This window comes from Triturus cristatus, chromosome 7 (assembly GCF_964204655.1).
Source record: "Triturus cristatus chromosome 7, aTriCri1.1, whole genome shotgun sequence".
NCBI lineage: Eukaryota > Metazoa > Chordata > Amphibia > Caudata > Salamandridae > Triturus > Triturus cristatus.
Window position 1 is genome coordinate 258,897,362 of NC_140590.1, and position 18,439 is coordinate 258,915,800.

The 18,439-nt window shown below is 42.6% G+C and overlaps 1 protein-coding gene across 1 annotated transcript in view; it reads left to right on the top strand.

Annotated features, from left to right (window-relative positions):
* PRR12 (proline rich 12) overlaps nt 1-18,439 on the top strand; it is a 638,795-nt gene that overhangs the window by 209,931 nt on the left and 410,425 nt on the right. Inside the window, exon 3 of the mRNA XM_085616148.1 lies at nt 1,500-1,661. Coding sequence (XP_085472274.1) covers nt 1,500-1,661 — 162 coding nt within the window. The remainder of the gene's footprint in view (nt 1-1,499; nt 1,662-18,439) is intronic.

Consider the following 18,439-nt stretch of genomic DNA (forward strand, 5'->3'; position numbering starts at 1 on the left):
ATCATGACCAAAGGCCGTTCCCAGCGTGGGGTTGGCACTCACTGGGGTTGGGTGCTGGGCCTAGCTCCAGGCCAGGCCCTTCGCCCAACTTCACGCTGCACACAGATGATTTCCAAGTGGTATAATACGTTATGGTGAATCAAATTACATAAAAAAACTTGAAATTCACTGAAAAAACAAAGGTTGAAAGTGATGTTATAGTTGGGTATGGTAATAATAATCTTAATTTGTATTTTTTTTTAAATCCATCCCTCAAAAAACCAAAGGTAAACGTGACGTTTTAGTTAGGTGAAAATGTTGGCTACAACATAAAATTTTAAACTAAAAGAAGACACTGAAATTCACGAGTTCTACTTAACCGAAGTAACTATAACTCACACCATAAAGTAACTGTAACTTGCGCCCTTGACATGTTCTGCTTATACCCTCACATATTGCATCACTCATGACATGTTCAGTAACATCACTGATGACCTCTGAAATGACATCATTTATGTAAAGACTGTGCATGGATGAGTTGCGAATTATAGCTACTTCATTGTGTGAGATATAGTTACTTCAATTACATTTCAGTATTTCTTTATTTATTTTGTTTAGTTTAAAATGGTGTGTTGTAACTGCCATTTTTGCCTAACTATAACGCCACTTTAATCTTTGTTTTTTCATTGTCTTTCCACTTTGGCCAATTATTTACACCTCATAACGCTCATTTTACATTGAAAATCTATTATATAAATCTGTTGAAACAGATTATATGCTTATAATCAGCCATATAGTCTGTTTGATTGTATTCAAGGCCTTATGTTATATCAATTTAATTCTTAATGTTTTACTATCTTATATTTCAAAATCTAGGAAAATAGTAAGTAAGCAAAAGGAAAGTGCTTTACCACAACTCTTATACTCGGTGATGCACAAATTCTGTTTGAATAAAGCACCATCCTTTTAATATAAGTTTGTCTAAATTTGGCATGCTGGCCCTTCGAGGGGAAATGCTTGTCGTTTTACAATTATAAAAAACGGTCTCTGAAGCATGGAAATTCACCCTTCCTTCTTCAAGTGTTTGTCAGGTGAATGTGAGTGATGTGTTCAAAGCTCAGAGCAGCAATCAGGTGTTAGCAAGTGTGTTACTTATCTTGGAGTTTCCTATCCTTCTGCTGTGGGGAAAATGTGGTAGCATAGAAGGTATGGAGAACTTTGTGTTAGACTTATTAAAGAGGAAATACAGAGTATCACTACAAACACATTATGAGAAGGTGGCATTGAGGTTGGGCTGGGGCAATGATCTGACATGGTATCCCCTGAGGTAAAAACACGAAGGCTGAGGGGATTTATGATCCTTATGATCCAGGAATCTGTGAGGAGGACTTGGTGAGATTGTAGATATTATTTCTTTGTAATTCATTTTCCTTCTTATTTCTTTCACTGCTTCATGCTACCTCTAGTTTTCCTGTGTACCTGCTGTTTCGTAATTCTCTTTTCATCTGTATCCATTTCAGGTTTATCAGGGTTGTTCGATACAGGTCTTCATCACGCAAGCAGTGCCACCCCCGATGCCTCCGTCATGAACCTCATCTCTGCCCTGGAATCCCGGGGTCCACAGCCAGGCCCCTCTGCTTCCTCTCTCCTTTCACAGTTCCGCACTCCCTCCTGGCAAACAGGTATTACTCTGCCCGTCGCTTTTTGGAAAGGGAAGTGTCATTGTAGAGGGTGAAGAGTTAAATGCTTTTTCTTAGGGCCGACGCTGTAAATTTGTGGGATTGTGGAATAGTTATGCGGCCAGTAAAGCTTGGGTTGAGGGTAGTTTCTTTGTAACATGATGTTGTTCACTTTGAGCCCTAGTATAGCTCCAACATGCATAAATAGATGTAGGTATTTTCTTCTTGAAGATATTACGTTTTTGGCAAATGGTTGGCTTTCTCGTTAAGAGACTAACTGAAAGATAAAGCCTCTTCATAGCTACAGAAAAAATTGGTCTCCCAAACTGCATGAGAATTGGTGGACCGAGAACTCAACTAGAAGGACATTGAAGAGTGCAAAGACACAGCTGCTTCCTGAGCTTTGGTGTGTACTTCTCACTTATTCCTAAATTCGAAAAGTAATTTTTGTAGATGGGACAGAGGATGATTTGCGTACATGTAAAAATGCTCTTATGCAGCAACTGTTTGACTTTACTGACAGCTTAAGCAAGCAGGTAAATGAAAGCATCTACGTACATCTTTTCACAGTTGAAACTTTTCAGAAATTGCACTTTTTGATTTCCTTTACTATTGGGAATATTTTTCTTCATGGCAATATTTTTTTATAATAAAATGCATTCAGCAATCCTCAATTCTACACTTAATAGTACATTCAGAATATGTGTGAACACAAAAATACTAGTATCTGTATATCAATAGCAGTATGAGATTTATGACCTTGCTACTACCGTAGCCGTCTCTCTAACTCCTTAATCTATCCCTGAATGAAGCCCTAGTACGATACCCCTATGGCTTCCCTATACATAATGGAAATGTTTTTAACACACTTTCTGACACCTGGAGGAGGATCTCATAACTCTTATTTTATTTTCAAGTTAACACTTTCCAATGTGTAATGAAACACATCCTAAAGTATTTTTTGCTCTGACAAAGGAAGCTCTCTAGTTTCCTCTGATGTTTTTCACAACCTATGGCATCTTTTTTCCTAGGTTTCTGCCGTTTTGAATTCTTAAGGCCACAGCCAAACTGACAAAACATGGATGATTACGAAGACACATGTCCAACATTTATCCAGTATTAGGGTATCTTTCATAGATTCACATGCGTGAATCATTTCCCGTTGTGAAGGAAGTATCCGGTACATTCTTATAGGTAATGTCACATTGGAAAGAAGGGTAACAGGCTTAAGGCCTTATATTTAGTATTATATCTAAGTCCTTATTTTAAAAAGGAACAAATTTAAGACAACAACCAATCAGCTGACACCACCCTCTAGAACCTTCCTGGAAGGAGCTCCAGTCCCTCAGATTTTCTACCGCACGTCGTGCTAAGGGAGTCTCAAACTGAGCTGTGCTCAGTTTTCTCCTCTTATCTTCCAATTTCCCTTGTCTACAGATTTTCTCTTGGATTCAAGGTATTTTTCATCTATAATTCCTTTGTCTGAGTGAAGTTCTCTATTTTCTTCATGTCATACACACTTAAAAAAGGCCATTTTAGGCCCTGTGGTACCTGCTGAAAGAAAAGACTGCACATCGATGACCCTCATAAAGACTGCCTTTACGTTTTTTATCCTGATCACAAACCAATAGTATTACGAGGTATGTCGCACATTTCTTCAAAGACTTTGTAGGACCGTGAGGGGAGGCTATTGATATGGCTGCAGAGGCTTAAAGACTGGGAGGACGCTGTATCTTCTGAGGAGAGTAAACGTTCCTCAAGATCCTCCTCAAAAACGCCTCAAAATAGACCTTGGGACATCTCTCCAGGTCACTCCTCGCAGCAACCTCCAAAGAAGATACACAATAAGTCTTCAGAGGCTACTAAGAAGCGAGATCTGCCCTCCAGGGCGTCTCCTTCCCTTCAGAGTTTGACTTCTACCAAAAACTCCTTTCAGAAATCAGCTACAGACCCCCCCACACTCCCCACTCCTCCAGTTAAGGTGAAACATGCTTTTAAAAAGCCTTCCTCAGCCCCACCGATGACGACGACAAGAACTCCACTTATTGTCGTCAGAGTGACTTCGTAGACGGCAACCTTCGCCATATTCTCCGTCTCGTCGGCGTCTAGTTCGTCATCGCCGACGTCTTCGCCGACAAGTCAAGCTCCTTTGTTGTCGACTATCAGGATAATCAGAAAAGTCATTGTCGTCGACGAAGATTGAGACGTCGACCAGTCCGACGACGAAGATGACGACTAGTGCTTCGTCGACGGTGTTGCCTGCATCGACGACGAGTCTACCGTCGACGACCCTCTCGTCGACAAGGTCTACAATTACATCGTCGACGGCCACGACGACGAAAGTTCCATCGTCGACTGCGGTATTGTCATCTACGCCAGTTACGTCTGGGACATCAATTACAATGCCCGTTGACAGTTCCTTGACGATGGTATGTGTACCGGCGCCGATGTCTTAGACAAGACCAAAATCCAAAGCAACAAAATTATTTTCCCAACAAAAATTTCAAAAGAGAGATTAACACCCTCATTAACTTTTCCTAGTACCATTCAAGCCTTATTACCAACTCATCTTTTAGATGAAGATGACGACTCGGATGCAGACAGCTTGTTTGGAGCTGCAAAAAGCCCCTTGGAGTTAAATGTCATGCACCACTTACTGAAGATATAGGTTTACTATATCTGAGTGTCACTGCACTTAAAACCTATAAGTCACCCCTAAAGCAGGATTTTTGCAATCCTGAAGGCAGGGTGCTTGGTTCTAAGTGAAAAGGGTGCCCATGCATGAGCAAGGCACACCTGCAGCCGATGCAGGCCATTCTCCCGGGTTGTCAGTGAAGCAGCCATATACTATATAGAGGGGCACCGTGTAATTACGCGATGACCATCTAGAAAACGGCTGCAACAAATCCTATCATGTTTGGTATCAAACATGTTTGAATCATACCCCCAAACCGTACACAGTGTGAAAGGTATGATTTCAATAACTGGAAGAGCACTCTGTCTCACTGTTCCCAAGGCCTGCCCTGCCCTCTTACCAAGTTTGAGGCCAGAATCCCTCGTGGGGGTTGCTATAACGAAACCCTGTGCACCGCGTCCAACTTGCATTTTTAAAGGCTTGTTGGCTTCTTTGCAAGAATATCTTCGGGCTCCAAGTAGCCCCAACCTTGAACACCTGCAGTAACCAGAATCTTCAGCCACACCACATCGTGTGCATCGTGGCCTGCATCTTTTGGTGAGCTGCTTGAGGTACTCTTGCGACCCCATTGCTTCCGGCCTGTGGGTCCACTTGAGGGTCACACTTGTTACTTTTGGGCTCCCCTTATTGCTAGGGCTTGCCCTGACTTCCCTGCCTTTGGTGAGTCCCTTGGATCGTGCTGGTCCCGACGTTGCTCCTTCTTTGATTCATACGTGATTTGCCTTTGCCTAGGCTTTTTTGAGCTCCTGCTGGGCTCCGACCCCTCAGCCCTCGACATCCTTCGTGGGACAGCTCATACTCTGGTCCTGGTCTTCCTCAGCGTTGCCTGGTCCTCACTGCTGCAGAGTCAAGGTCATCATCATCTACCCTGAAGCACCTGACATCGGAGGGAATTTGTCTTCCAAGTCTCCTGGTCACTCCTGAGTGCCATAGACTCCGTCCCCTCTGCTTTCAGTTACTCTTCTTCAAGAATCCACATTTGGACTCCCATGGACACTTTCTCCTCTTCCAGCAGCGGCACTTTGCTGAAGTCCTCCATTGGGTTCTACAGCGGTTTCCGACACCACTTCACACCTATGCACCCGACTTCCCTGGTGTAGGTAACGTGGGTACTAGGGTATCCACAGGTGGGCTGGCGCGTCAACCTTCTGTCTTCCAAGGGGTTTCTTCAGGGTCCACTGGTAAGGGTCCTTAATCTTTAAAAATCCAACCGCGACTTGCACATAGAGTTGTATGGAGCATGTGGTTGTGTTCCCACACCGCAGACGCTCTCCATGGGTCCTCATCTACTCACCTCAGGTGGTTCCTTGGGGTCCCAGCACTTCTACGTCGTCTCTACACTGTCTTGACTCAAGTCGTGGTTCTTATACCAGTTTGTTAGTATATGGTTCGGTCCCTTCCTGGGGCCGCTGTGTATTTTGTGCTATTTACTGTGTTTCTTTGCTAAAGTATTGTGTGCATTGTGTTTAACTCTATGTTGGAGATATCGGAACGTACTAGAGAGTACTATATAATAAATTCATATTTTTATAAATAGTTGGTGTGGTACTTTTTCACTTGGTCTATCCTATAAGATTGCCTTCTGGTGAGACAAGCTGCTTTACACTCCTTCCGGACTAAGCCTGAAGGTTGCTGTCCAGAGCTACCACTTAGAGAGCTTACTAACGTTGTCTAAGACCTCTTAAATGACCATAAAGGTTGTCTGGACTGGTGCAAGGTGCCCACTTACATTAGTGGACTACATATACCAGGCCAGCTTCTCACAACTTGTTTCCCCTCATATGCCACCTTCTTCTAAGACAAACTGGTTCTGCGAACATCTTTTGGATTTAAAGTTGTGACTCATTCCATGTCAGTCAAACCATCATCCTGTTATGGCATTCCATACTCTGCCTCACCCCTCTTAAGAGGAGGAGGAGAAAAGACTCCATCGCTTGGACTCCAAGAGAGCACTGAGCTTTTACATCAGTCTTACCAAATAACTGTAAGTGGATAATCAGCTCTTAGTTGGGTTCGCTGGAACGAAAAAAGGCAAGGCTGTGCAGAAAATGACAAATAATTTTCCATTGATTCATACTCTACATTAAGATCTGAAATGCACTGGCCAAAAAGCAGCCTCCAGAAGGTCTGCAAGCCCATTCCACCAGGACCAAAGCTGCTCCCACTGTGTTGGCACACGGAGTTCCAGTCCTAGACATCTGCCAGGTGACTGTGGGTGTTGTTCCATTCATTGACAAAGGACTGACTGGACAGCTTGTTTCGCTGGCAAGGACATTTCACCCGCTCGGTCTTACAAGTTGGTTTGAGGCAATTCACAGACTCACATCCTTATAGGTACTGCTCTGGTATCTGTATCAGAAGAACAGGTAACTTCCCTTGGGAACACTCTTTCTGATTGAGACTCTATCTAACATAACTTCTCATTAACGCTTACACCCTCTCAGCTCTGTGAATTGGACTCTATCAATTAATAAAATCGGAAGTCTAACAATCTGCACACTGGTCAAAGCCAGTCTTCTGCTTGGGCTGTGCGTATGGGGACATTGACAACCTCAAAAGCAATGGATGCCAACACTGGTATGTCCTTTTTGTGGTTTAAATTTGTTTATTGTTGTTCTCTGGTTTAAGGCAAAGATCAACGCAGCTGTAAGGAGGTATGTCCTCTTTGGAGCAGAATAGCGGCTGGGCGGAGCCGCACAGAGCCACCTACTGGCACACCGAGGTATGGCTTTACATTTTCCAGATCCAGTTTGACACCTAGGGTACATTCAGAAGGTGAGGTATCTGCGGTGAGATAGTCTCCATCAGAAAAAGTGTTATCTATAGTAAGTAACTTTTTCATTTAGAAGGTTTTGAAGCTCTTAATTTACCCATTTAAGGCCCACTCTTATCCGGTAAAGGATGAAAAAGAGCATGAAGTATGATACCCATACTATACCATTACTGCTTCCCACGTAACTGGAGATGCAGAAGCACCCAGCATGCCTGCTGTTGAGTTCCTAAGGATAATGTGGGATAAACTAAGAAACGGAAGGAGGGAAAAGGGGACTCAAAGTGACGGTTGTGGGAGTGGAGCAGGGGTCAGTTTCAGAAAGTACAAGAGGAGTAGGCCAAGTATTGGAGAGGAAGAGAACAGAGTTTAAGCCTCGTGCAAAAATGCATGTGCACTGGTTTAAATCCCAGTGACCCCAAGCATACATTCTGAGAAGAGTCTAGAAAGACACTTAACCCAGATTAGCGGGATAAAAAAAGGAAAATACAAAGAGTCTAAAGGGCCAGTTCACAAAAGCATTTATGAGCAAGTGATGTTGTGAAATCGCTTCACAAAGTGAAGTTTCACATTTTGTACATTTTTGAGAGGATATGTGATGGAGTGGAAAGAACCCTCTCGCTCCCCCTTTTGGTACAGATAAGTTAAATAGTATTCCTGTGGTACTACTTCACTTAATTGTAAATGCCTATTTTGCTAATCACTTTATTTGAGCCTCATGGAAGGGACAGGTGCAGGACTGAAATGTATTTATTGCCGCTGCCTCGCTATCCAAACATTTCACTCTCAGTTCTGACTTCTTCAGTTCATCCTCTAAAACGTCTTTTGTGCTTCTTGAAGGTGTGTCTCCATAGTGTCCATTTTGCTTCCTATTAAGATAAGCTTCAGATGGACAAGATCCACAGAAGCCATGAGTAGATTTCATTTTTTTATAAATCGAATAATTCTACATCCTCTTCGGGAGACCTTCGAGACGTTGAGGCTGTGTGGTGATAGACTAGTAATTTAGGATTGCTTTATTTTGTACTCAATAGTCTTTGTGTTGCTGTTTTCTACTCATTCAGATGAATGCAGTCACTTGATGTAGTATCTGTCCAGAAAGACCCAATAGGTCGCACAATTGTGTAGACACAACAGACCTGGCAGAATAACAATGTACCAGTACATCATACTACTATTCTAGAAGGTTAGAAGTCCATAAGGTTAAGGCATACGTGTCCTCACTTGCATCAAGGGCCTCGCGTTGATTGTCTTCCTAGGGGGCACGGAGGAAGGAAGGTAATCACGTCAAAGTGCAGAGTGCTTACTCGATTTTACATTATCCCTTTGCACTGATTTATTTTTCTTTGTTTTTTGTAGCCCACGCTGCCCCCAAAAGCCCTAGCTCGATCTACCACACCCAGTCAGGGAGAGCTGTGTGGCGGGAGCAGATCAGAACTTTCAGTGTACTATAAGCCACCTTCATCGACTTGGCTCGAAGTCAATTTCCTCAAAGCCACCTCCACTCAAGTCCAGTCCCCACCTTGCCTTTGGGCAGCACTGGAAACTGGCTTAGGAAAGGTTTGTCATTTGGAAAAGAGAGTATCTCAGAATTGTCTACACCTAGAGAATAGCGAGTCCCCTAATTAAATGTCAAGAGAATCTGAATTTCACTAAAGACACAGCGGCTAACATTATCCAGGATTAGGGTATCTTTCATAGATTCACATGCTTGAATCATTCCCCGTCGTCATCTCGATGATGGGGAATGATTCAAGCATGTGAATCTATGAAAGATACCATTACTGGATAACTGTAGTTACGGGTAAGTAATTAATTTCTTATGCATTATTTCGTATTTCGAACTCCACACAGCCACTTAAGTCATCATCATTAAGAACACTGTTCCATAACTGAACCTTCAAGGCATATAATAGGCACATGCACATCACAGTCTGCCTCTTAAAAATGCGACGAGAAACTCTCTATCCATGTTGAAATAAATGTAAGAGCTATTCCAAGTATAACTGAAGAACATCAGACGACTGAGGTCTCGTAAAAAGTATACAGCAAAAACTCTAAAGATAACAGTCCTCCAAGAAGATAACCCAGTCTGGAAATGAACTAGTGGATGTTATCTGAAAACAAGAAAATATGTTAGTGCTCCATTTCGCCACAAAAGAAAATATTTTTTACGACAGCCCATCAATGTTTGTAACAAGAGATAATAAGGATTGCAAAACAAAGTATTCCATATACCATCGATTAATAGATCATAAAATCTACACCCAAATGTTAAAAATATTTCATAAGGAACACAACAATAATTCTTCTTTTTACCCCCCTTTCTGTTCTTCCTTTTTTTTTATGAGCCACCAACACCTCGAAAGGGATTTGGGGGTGGGATAATATTAGCCCCTGTGTATTTAATGAAATTCAAATTATCTTGTCATATAATTAGGAGAATCGCTATTTCATCACAAGACCAGAGGCTACCATTATGCATATTGGTAGTCCTGCAAAACCACATCTGACATGTTTGATTGATTTACAGTAATGTTTTGCAAAGGTAGTAGAATTAGACCAATCAGTGGCTTTAAGAATGTCCTCAAGTCTGCTACCCTTCGAAAAGGATTGGCTAGCCATAACTCCTCTCATAGATTGAGCCTGATATCTCTGGAGGTCAACACCTGCTGATCACATGGTCCATTTAATCCATCTTGCAATTGTAGGAAATGTCAAAGCTTTAAAAGGTTTCACAAAGGAGATTAGGAGTTGTTCTGTACCATCGGGTCGAACTTCCCTCGCACTTGAATCATACTTTCATGCAATTAACAACACACAATTGCTTGCACTAATCTATTTTAGGGTAAAAAATAGTCAGACATTGTTTTAGTTATTCTAACCAACTCAAAGTTTACCCCAAAGGCATCATAAACTCTGTTACTTACCTCTAAAGCTCTAATATCAGATACCCTGTGACAGGATATTAAACAGAGCAAGGAAGCAAGTCTCCTCAAAAGTCTCTTGAGATCCAAGTATTTATTCCTTGGCCATTAAGACAAAAATTAACATCATAAAGCGTTTCATACTTGGGTTTCGGAGGTCTCCTTAACCTAATGCTCTTAAGAACTCTACAGACCATAACATTTTTTTCAAAAGACCTAATGTTGATGAGAGCGCGCCCAGCCAAAATTGCCGACCTATAGCAATTAATTGTTCTTTAGCTAAGGCCCTTGTCAAACTTTTCCACCAAAAAGTTAACTACTTCAACTATAGGGGCCTCCATGGGATCCAGGTCCCTTTCCGAGCACCAACATACCCATGTACACCAAAGTACCTATCTACTGCGGGTTCCCGGGGCCCAGGACTCGTTCACGAGTTCCTCAGCTCTTCGTGAAAGCCCTGACATTTGCTTACATCTCCTGATACTCTTCAGGCACGAAGATTCAAAGTACCTGCCAGAATTAGGGGGTGTTGTTCTCTGTCCACGTCTCTTAGAAGAGAATGTCACAAGCTAATTCTAGGGTCATCAGAAACCATACTTTAGATGGCCAAAATTGAGTTATCGCACAAGTGAGCATCTTTCCTGTCTGATTTTCTGAAGTACCCTCAATCATTGCTAAGGGTGGGAACGTGTAAGCATGAGTTCCCTTCCAGACCTGCAAAAAAGCGTTCACCACCAGAGCACCCGGTAATGGCATCCAGCTGAAGTACCTCTCCAGCTGAAATGTCAGCCTGCTTGCAAAGAGATCTAATTTTAGAGGACCTCATACTTGAACACAGGCCTCTGAAGTAAGACTCGTTCAGCTTCCAATCGCTGTAATCCCTTATGAACGCCAAATTCCAGTCTGCCGATACATTTGTATCCTCTGTAAGGTACTCTGCTCTCAGGCTAATGCTATGCTCCAGACAACACATCTAAAGTCTCTCTGCTAAAATTTGAGGATTTGGTATCCTCCAATCGGTTTATGTATGCCAGGGAAGAAACATTGTACATTTTTAGAAGAAAGGCTCTGCCTAGCAAACGGTGTTTGAAGCTCATAAGAGCGTAAAGACCCGCAGTCAGTTCTAGATAATTTATGTGATGAGACCTTTCCCTGTGAGGCCAGATGCCACCTGTGTTCTGTGAGCCTAGAACCCTAGCTGTGAAGGTTGGTATCTGACTCCAGAATAAATTCTGGGAAGCAGCCAAAGTTCACCCAGCCATTCAGGAATCCAGGTTCTCCATCCACCAAGTCAATTCTAACTTGGCCTCCTGATCTAGATGAATCCTGTCTCCTTACCCGGGTGTGGTGGCTCAGTGGAATAATGCGTCCACTGCATGGGCCTCTGTTCGCCCTCATGGTCACAGGTTCAAATCCCGGCAGGTCCACTCAGCCTTTCATCCATCTGAGGTCAATAAAATGAATACTATTGAGTTGGGTAACAATAAATAGCTGTTATTCAGCGCCAAGATACCTACCGGTGAACGTGTGCTTTACAAATACACGTTATGATATACCATAGTCCGCATCGCAGAGCCTTTGCATTTACTTTCTTCTTCAAAGCCAGATAATGTTATGGACCCAGAAATATCACCTGAATGGAAGAGGAGAGGAGGCCCTGGAGTCTTGCAAGCTTCCTTAACGTTAAAGAATCGTATTTCAACTCAAATGTTATTCCTTCCGCATCTTGGCAGTCTTCTTACATAGTAGTAGAAGGACCATCTTCACCGTATCTATAGTGAAACCTAGAAATTCTAGAGATCTGGCAGGAGAAAGAATAGACTTCTCTCTGGTTATTATGAAACCTAACCTCTCCAGAAGAGTTATTACCATCTTCAAGTCTTGCAGAATCTGATTCTGACATTGGGACATAATTTGAATATTATCCAGGTATATAATTGTACGTATTACCCTCTTCCTGAAGTAAAATGCGACCGCTCTCATTACTTTGGTAAAGCACCAAGGTGCTGAAGAACGACCGAAGAGGAGAGCCTGGAATTGAAAAAGACAACCTTGCCAAGCGAAATGGGGATAATATTGGCGCTACTGGGCCATAGGGATGGTGAACTAAGTGTCTTTCATGTCTAGCTTTACTAACCAATCCTTCTCTAATAACATATCTCTCAGCAGGTGTATGCCTTCCATTTTGAAGAGTCTAAGCAAGATAGCTGTTCAGGTCCTTTTTTCAACAAGAAAGAGTGTGCTTATGAAAACCTTGTACTAAGGGTACTTCCTGTAGCATCAAATTGATTTCTCCCTGCTCTATTATCTCCTGGTCTAAAGGAAGAATTAGGCTACTTGGGAAAAAGGATTGATGGGAAGTCTCTAGAAACTCCAGCCTGAAACATTGGACAGTTTCTAAAATCCACGATTCCTGAGTAATTGTTTCCCAAGTCTGGGAAAAAAACTTCAGACGTCCCCCCACTCATCCCCACTCATCCCAGGAAAGAAGAAACAAGAGGAATCTTTGTACTCACTCTGGAAGCTGGTCGAGCCTGGAGCATGAGACCTGCATCCAGTAGGGACGTCCACTTTCTGGGTGGAAGGAAGTTGAGGCACTGGACTGAATGCCTCTTCCGAATCCTCTTTGTCTAATTGGGGCCTTTGGATGGCTCAGCCAGCAGGAAGGCCCCTTCTAACGGCCTGGCCAAAAACTCCACGGTTAAACTCCCTTCTCATGCTGGATTGAGCCTTGTTGAGGGCCGTGAAAGTAGCTACATATTTCCTTAGGGACTTGATAATATCCTCCCCAAAGAAGTGGCCCCTAGGATTGACTGAGGGTTCCTTCTCAGCCAGCTCTCCCAGTTTAGGATTTAACTTGGTTAAAACGACCCTACGCCATTCTGCATTCAGGCCAGAATTGGCGATGCCCAAAAGAACTAATGCTTTCTGGCTCCAGCCCCTTAAAAGTTCATTATCTACAGGGGTCTGACTGATGTAAGCTTCCTCTGCTAGATCTGTTATTCTAGCAAGGGGACCTAACACATAAAGAAGTCAATCTTGACATACTTTAAGGGACCTCTCCCCCTACCTTTGGTAGGATCCCTTCCAAGTTTGAAGAGACACGTGATAAAGCTCTGGCTCAAGATTGAGCGTTAGACATACTTTTTTGTGGATCACAGGGCTTGAGCATTCCGCTCTGAGAATATTACAAGCCTCCTTTTCCAGAGGGTTTCGAATCCATCTGCTGATTAACTTAGCCATGTGATCCTGGGACCACCCCTCGGCACTTCTTGGGTGCCTGATATTGTCTGTTGAAAATATCTCTTGCCCCAGAGGGTCCTTCACTACCCCCTAAAAGGTAGATGGGATTGCATCCTCAGTAAGGAGGTCATCCAGATCTATATCCCTTTGTTCAAGGTCAAAGATACAGTCATCTCGGAAGTTCTTCTTCCTTTGCGTCAGGATCTTGTGTGCCCATCTGAGCATTTGAGAGGAGTGTGCCGCTGCGTACACCACTCGTGTTTGCGCTGTCTCGGGCACCCAATGTTTTTGGAGGTGCTTGGACCTCATGATTTTTTTTTTTTGGTGCTTATAACTCCTGATTTTGTTGAGGTGCTTTGACATCCTGATTCCAGTGAGGTGCTTTGACCTCCTAGGGAAGAAGACTTCTCCATATGTTTTATCTTTTTAGCTCTCTTGCCCCCTGTAATACCATAGTCAGACTATGTCCCCGACTCTGAACCGTAATCATTCTTATCATCAGAAGCAGACGGTCTCTTATTATTTAAAACCTGCTCTAGGGTTTTACGTACGCAAGAGCGCATCTCTTGCTGAATTATTCTTTTAATCAGAACCTCATTAGATTGCATATGTGAAATTTCTGGGGTTTTAATCACCTAATAAGACATAACTGTAGCTCGAGTATTATTATTATACTTATGAGATAATCTTTCTCTTAATAATCGGGATTAAGATTTTAAACTTCGTTAGCCCAAAACTAAGGTTTTAGATTTAATTAACACCCTGGCAAACCTACGGCTCCTCAGAAACACTAAAGTAACCTATCTTTAGTTAAATGAGGAAAAGAGAGTGTTTCGATCTAACTCGAAAGACCCCAAACTAGAAAACAAATAAAATCCTCTGAGGCTAAAAACGTTGTGTGTAAGACAGCTGATCGCGCAGACACTGCAACTGTCAACTGTTATGTTGGCGTCACTGTCTCTTATTTGATCAGCTACCTGCCATGTAGAAATATATGAAAGACGAGTGCTAGGCTGACAGATTTGTAGCTGTTGCACAGCACTTTCCTCTAATTATGATGGCCCGACGCTTGGTGGGTAAGGGAGGCGTTGGGTAAAAGTTTGACAGCCACTGGTTGGTTATTAATTAGGCCCGATAAATCGTAGCCAGGGGACGTGTCGGGACCCGCCCATTGGCGCAGAGGAGGCACAGGCTCCTCGCTGGGAGCAGTCTACTTGCTGGAAAACTAACAGGGCTTTTACGGGACCATCGTAAAAGAGGAGGCATGGGCTTCCCACTTGGAGCCACCTCAGTGTCAAGAAATGAACGGAAGGGTCTGGTCACCGCAATTCTTCCTTACCAGTACCATTCTGCTCTGCGGGACCGCACAGGAAGGGATTTCCCAAAGGAATGATGAGCCTAGTACAACGAGGGCTCAGGGTGGCGAACGAGGGACTGAGTATTAGGAAGATCCTCAGAAATAAGTGTGTGAAAAAAACTAATTAATAGAAATAAACACGCTACAGCAGTACAGAATTATAATGATAATTAAAGAACAAGGTACGTACCTGTGTGGAGCCGCATTTAAAAGCGGCAAACTGTGTTGTGCATGGGCCTATTGCATGCCTTGAAGGTTCTGTTATGGAACAGTTTTCTTTATGATGTATGGCTTTTAAGTGGCTGTGTGGAGTTTGCATTTAAGGAGTAATGCTTAATGCTAACCTCTGGTCTTGTAACAAAATACAGTGCCCACCATCAGAGTAGATTGTTTTTTATGGGCTTCTTGGTGCCATCTATATTCATTATTTCAAATGCCCGACTGTATAACCGTTCATCAGTGGTCCAGACTAGACAGTTCTTTAAAGCCGAAGCTTTGAGAGTTTCAAGCAGTGAAAAAAATAATTTCAGTGTTGGTGGTGCCAGGAAAAGAATTTCTAATAGGAAGTTAAATTTTCCATGAATCTATCTTCCCATACGACTGTCACAGATGTATTCATACTGAGATGGGGTGCATATTTGCGACTCCTGCTAGTGAAATCATTGTGGTCTAATAAAGAATCTATTGTATGAATCATATAGAGCTTAGAGCAGTCCATCTGGCTCTCATGGTCTTCTTGAATCTTAGACTATGAATAGAGTTCTGATCCTAATGGGCAACACACCACTTTTGCAAATTGGAACCAGATGCAGTACACTTTGACTGTTAGATCAGAACTTATTTAACTGCCATCCAGCAGAGAATATTTCCCTAAAGGCAGTATATCTCAAGAGGAATATCTAAGCAGATATAACTGAGAAAACCACAACTAGGTTGTCAATTATGGCTTTCAGGATATCTTTCTGGAATCTGGCTTTTTACGAGATAAAAGTCCCCAAACTGTTATCCTAAACTCCAGGAACAAGTGCTGTTTGATGAATTGGTGAATTTATGTACACTTTTCTGCCAGTTGCTCTAATAATTTTGACATTGACCTATCAGAAGGATTCCAGAGCCAGGATAATTCTGGTTGTTCAAGAATGACCCAGTGACTGTACACAGATTTGTTCCGGACAAGGGAAAGAGGTTTCAGAGTTGACTGAACCTGCTGTTGAGGCCCCGGACCAGGTTTTCTTTCTAATCTAACATTGTGGCAGTTGTCAGCACTGTTCCTGAATTTGTACAATACAGACATCAAAATGTGCCTAAATCCTGCATGGATATTTTGGGAGAAGCTTAGCAGCTGCCCACCGTGGTGGCGTATGCAATGAAATGGTGGAGGTTTTATACATACTGTGTGAACTGTAGAACTTTCACCCAACCACCTGCCAAGAGGAGGTAGTTCTGGTCTATTGCATGTATGCAGTGGTCAAAATTCCACTTTTCTTGCTGTACAGTGCATTTGCAGCTGTTAGGGCATACAGAAAGCGTCCATCCAAAAAACCTTTTTTGACTGTTCTGGTCATAAAATATTTCCTGGAGGGATTGCTGAAAGTTTTTCCTCAAATCAAAAACCTTCCACTCCTCGGAAGCTTAAATTGTCTCGGTCTAAATTTATTCATAGGTTTTATATAGCTCTAGCCAGACCTGAATGTATCAGAGTGCTCTACAAAAATGAAAATAAAGTAAAATAGCTTTACATATAATGCGATAAAGAGAATTGTTAGGCAATCAGGGTGGTTACAGTATATGGACAATTAGAACAGCATGAGTTAAAGGAGTGAATGACATATTACACAGCTGAAACAATCAAACAACTGACTGTCACAAAGGGTCTAGTCATAGAGAGAGTGAGCTATTGGAACACAGTTCAGTTAGCGTGCATTTTAAAGTATTTATTGAGGAGAAGGAGTTTCAGGTCCCTTATGAAGCAGGAGAAGTAGGGGTTGCATCGTAGATCTCTGGGGAGTGAGTTCCATATCCTGGGTGCATTTCCAGAAAAAGATTTCCTTTTCAGTTTGGGAGGTATGAGAAAAGATCAGTTGGAGCTTCTCAGATTTCTCGTTCTTCTTGCTTTCGTAAGTGTTTAGATAGTTGCGGGTATGTGTGTGAAGGGCTTTATGGGTGATGCAAGCAGTCTTGTAAATACATCGTCCTTCGATTGGAAGCCAGTTAAGGATTTTGAGGGACGTGTGATGTGTTCAAATTGCTTTACACCTGTAATGAGCCGGGCTGCCGTGTTTAGAACTGATCTTAGGGGGGCAAGGTGAATTTTCGGCGTCCCTGTGAAGATGGCGTTCCCATAGTCCAGTTGAAAGAGGACTAGCGATTGTACTATCATCTTGAAATCATTGGGGTGTATGAATGGTTTAATTTTCTTAAGGTATTTTAGTGTGACAAAGCGCTCATTTGAATGAGTATTTGATGTGATCCTTCATAGACCTGTTTTTGTGCAGGGTGATGCCTAGGGATTTTACGGAGCTGGACAGAGTGAGAGAGCAATTTAGGGCATCTAAGTTCTTGAGCCAGTCTTGGATTGGTAGAGGGTTACTTTTAAGGGAGGACGGCATTAGTTCCGTTTTGTTGGAGGTTCAGCTATAAGGGGTTGGATTTAAACCAAGTTTGTATCTTGATTAGTGTGGTGTTAAGATGTAGGACGTCACTGGGTGATTTGATTTTGTAGTAGAGTTGAGTGTCATCCACACATAGGTGATATTTGACGCCTGCTTGCTTCAGGATGATTGTAAGGATTTCCATGAAGAGATTGAAAAGGGAAGGGAAGAGAATGAAGCCTTGAGTTACACCTAGAGTAACTAGTGTGGCTTTGAAGAGACAAGAGATGATTTTAATTTGTTGCAATCGGTGTTGAAGGTAAGATGTGAACCATTTTAGGACAATGCCATTGATACCAGAGCAGATCTTAAGTGTCTCAAGTAATGCTGGGTGATTTGTCGGTATCAAAAGCCGCTGATAAGTCAAGTAGGATAAGTTGTTCGGTGTCAGCTATGTCTAAAGATCAGTATATGTCATCTGAGATATTGAACATGGCCGTTTCTGTGCTACAGCCTTGCCTAAATCTTGATTTGAAAGTGTCATGGAAGTTGAATTCACATATGTGTTGGTTAAGTTATTGTAGGACGCACTTCTCAATAGTTTTGGTTAGGAACAGGAGGTTGGAGAAAGGTCTGAGGTTGTTGAGATTATTGGGGTCGGCCCTTAGTTTTTTCAGTATGGGTGTGATTTGGCCTAGTTGGAGGGAATCGGGTATACAACCAGAGGCAAGAGATGTATTGATGATTTTTGTTCAGAACAGGGCAATGACGTGGTTGATTTTGTACTATTTTGGATAGGAGGGGATCCGTAGTTTGGGAAGTAGGCTTTAAGTGCGCAATTATATTGAAGCCTTAATTTTCAGTCATGGGTTTGAAGTCAGACAAGTTGGCCTTGTTTTTCAGTTGAGTGAGATCATGGTTGTCATTAGTTTTTTTAGGGGCCATTTGGTCATTAGTTAGCTCTAGCGGTGGGGCTACTGTGGAGGGAAGTGAGTTACTGGGGAAGGTGAGGAGGGAAGGCAGATTTGTGACCCCATGGTACCTAGCAACATTCCAAGCGTACCGAGCTATACAAATAAACATTACTGGGGTCAATCTTATCCCATCTGAAGTGGAGTCCTCATCCCCACTCGCACCCGTATCATCGCCATCAGCAGACACGGTTGCTGCACGTGGGCCTATGAACGTATCACACAAA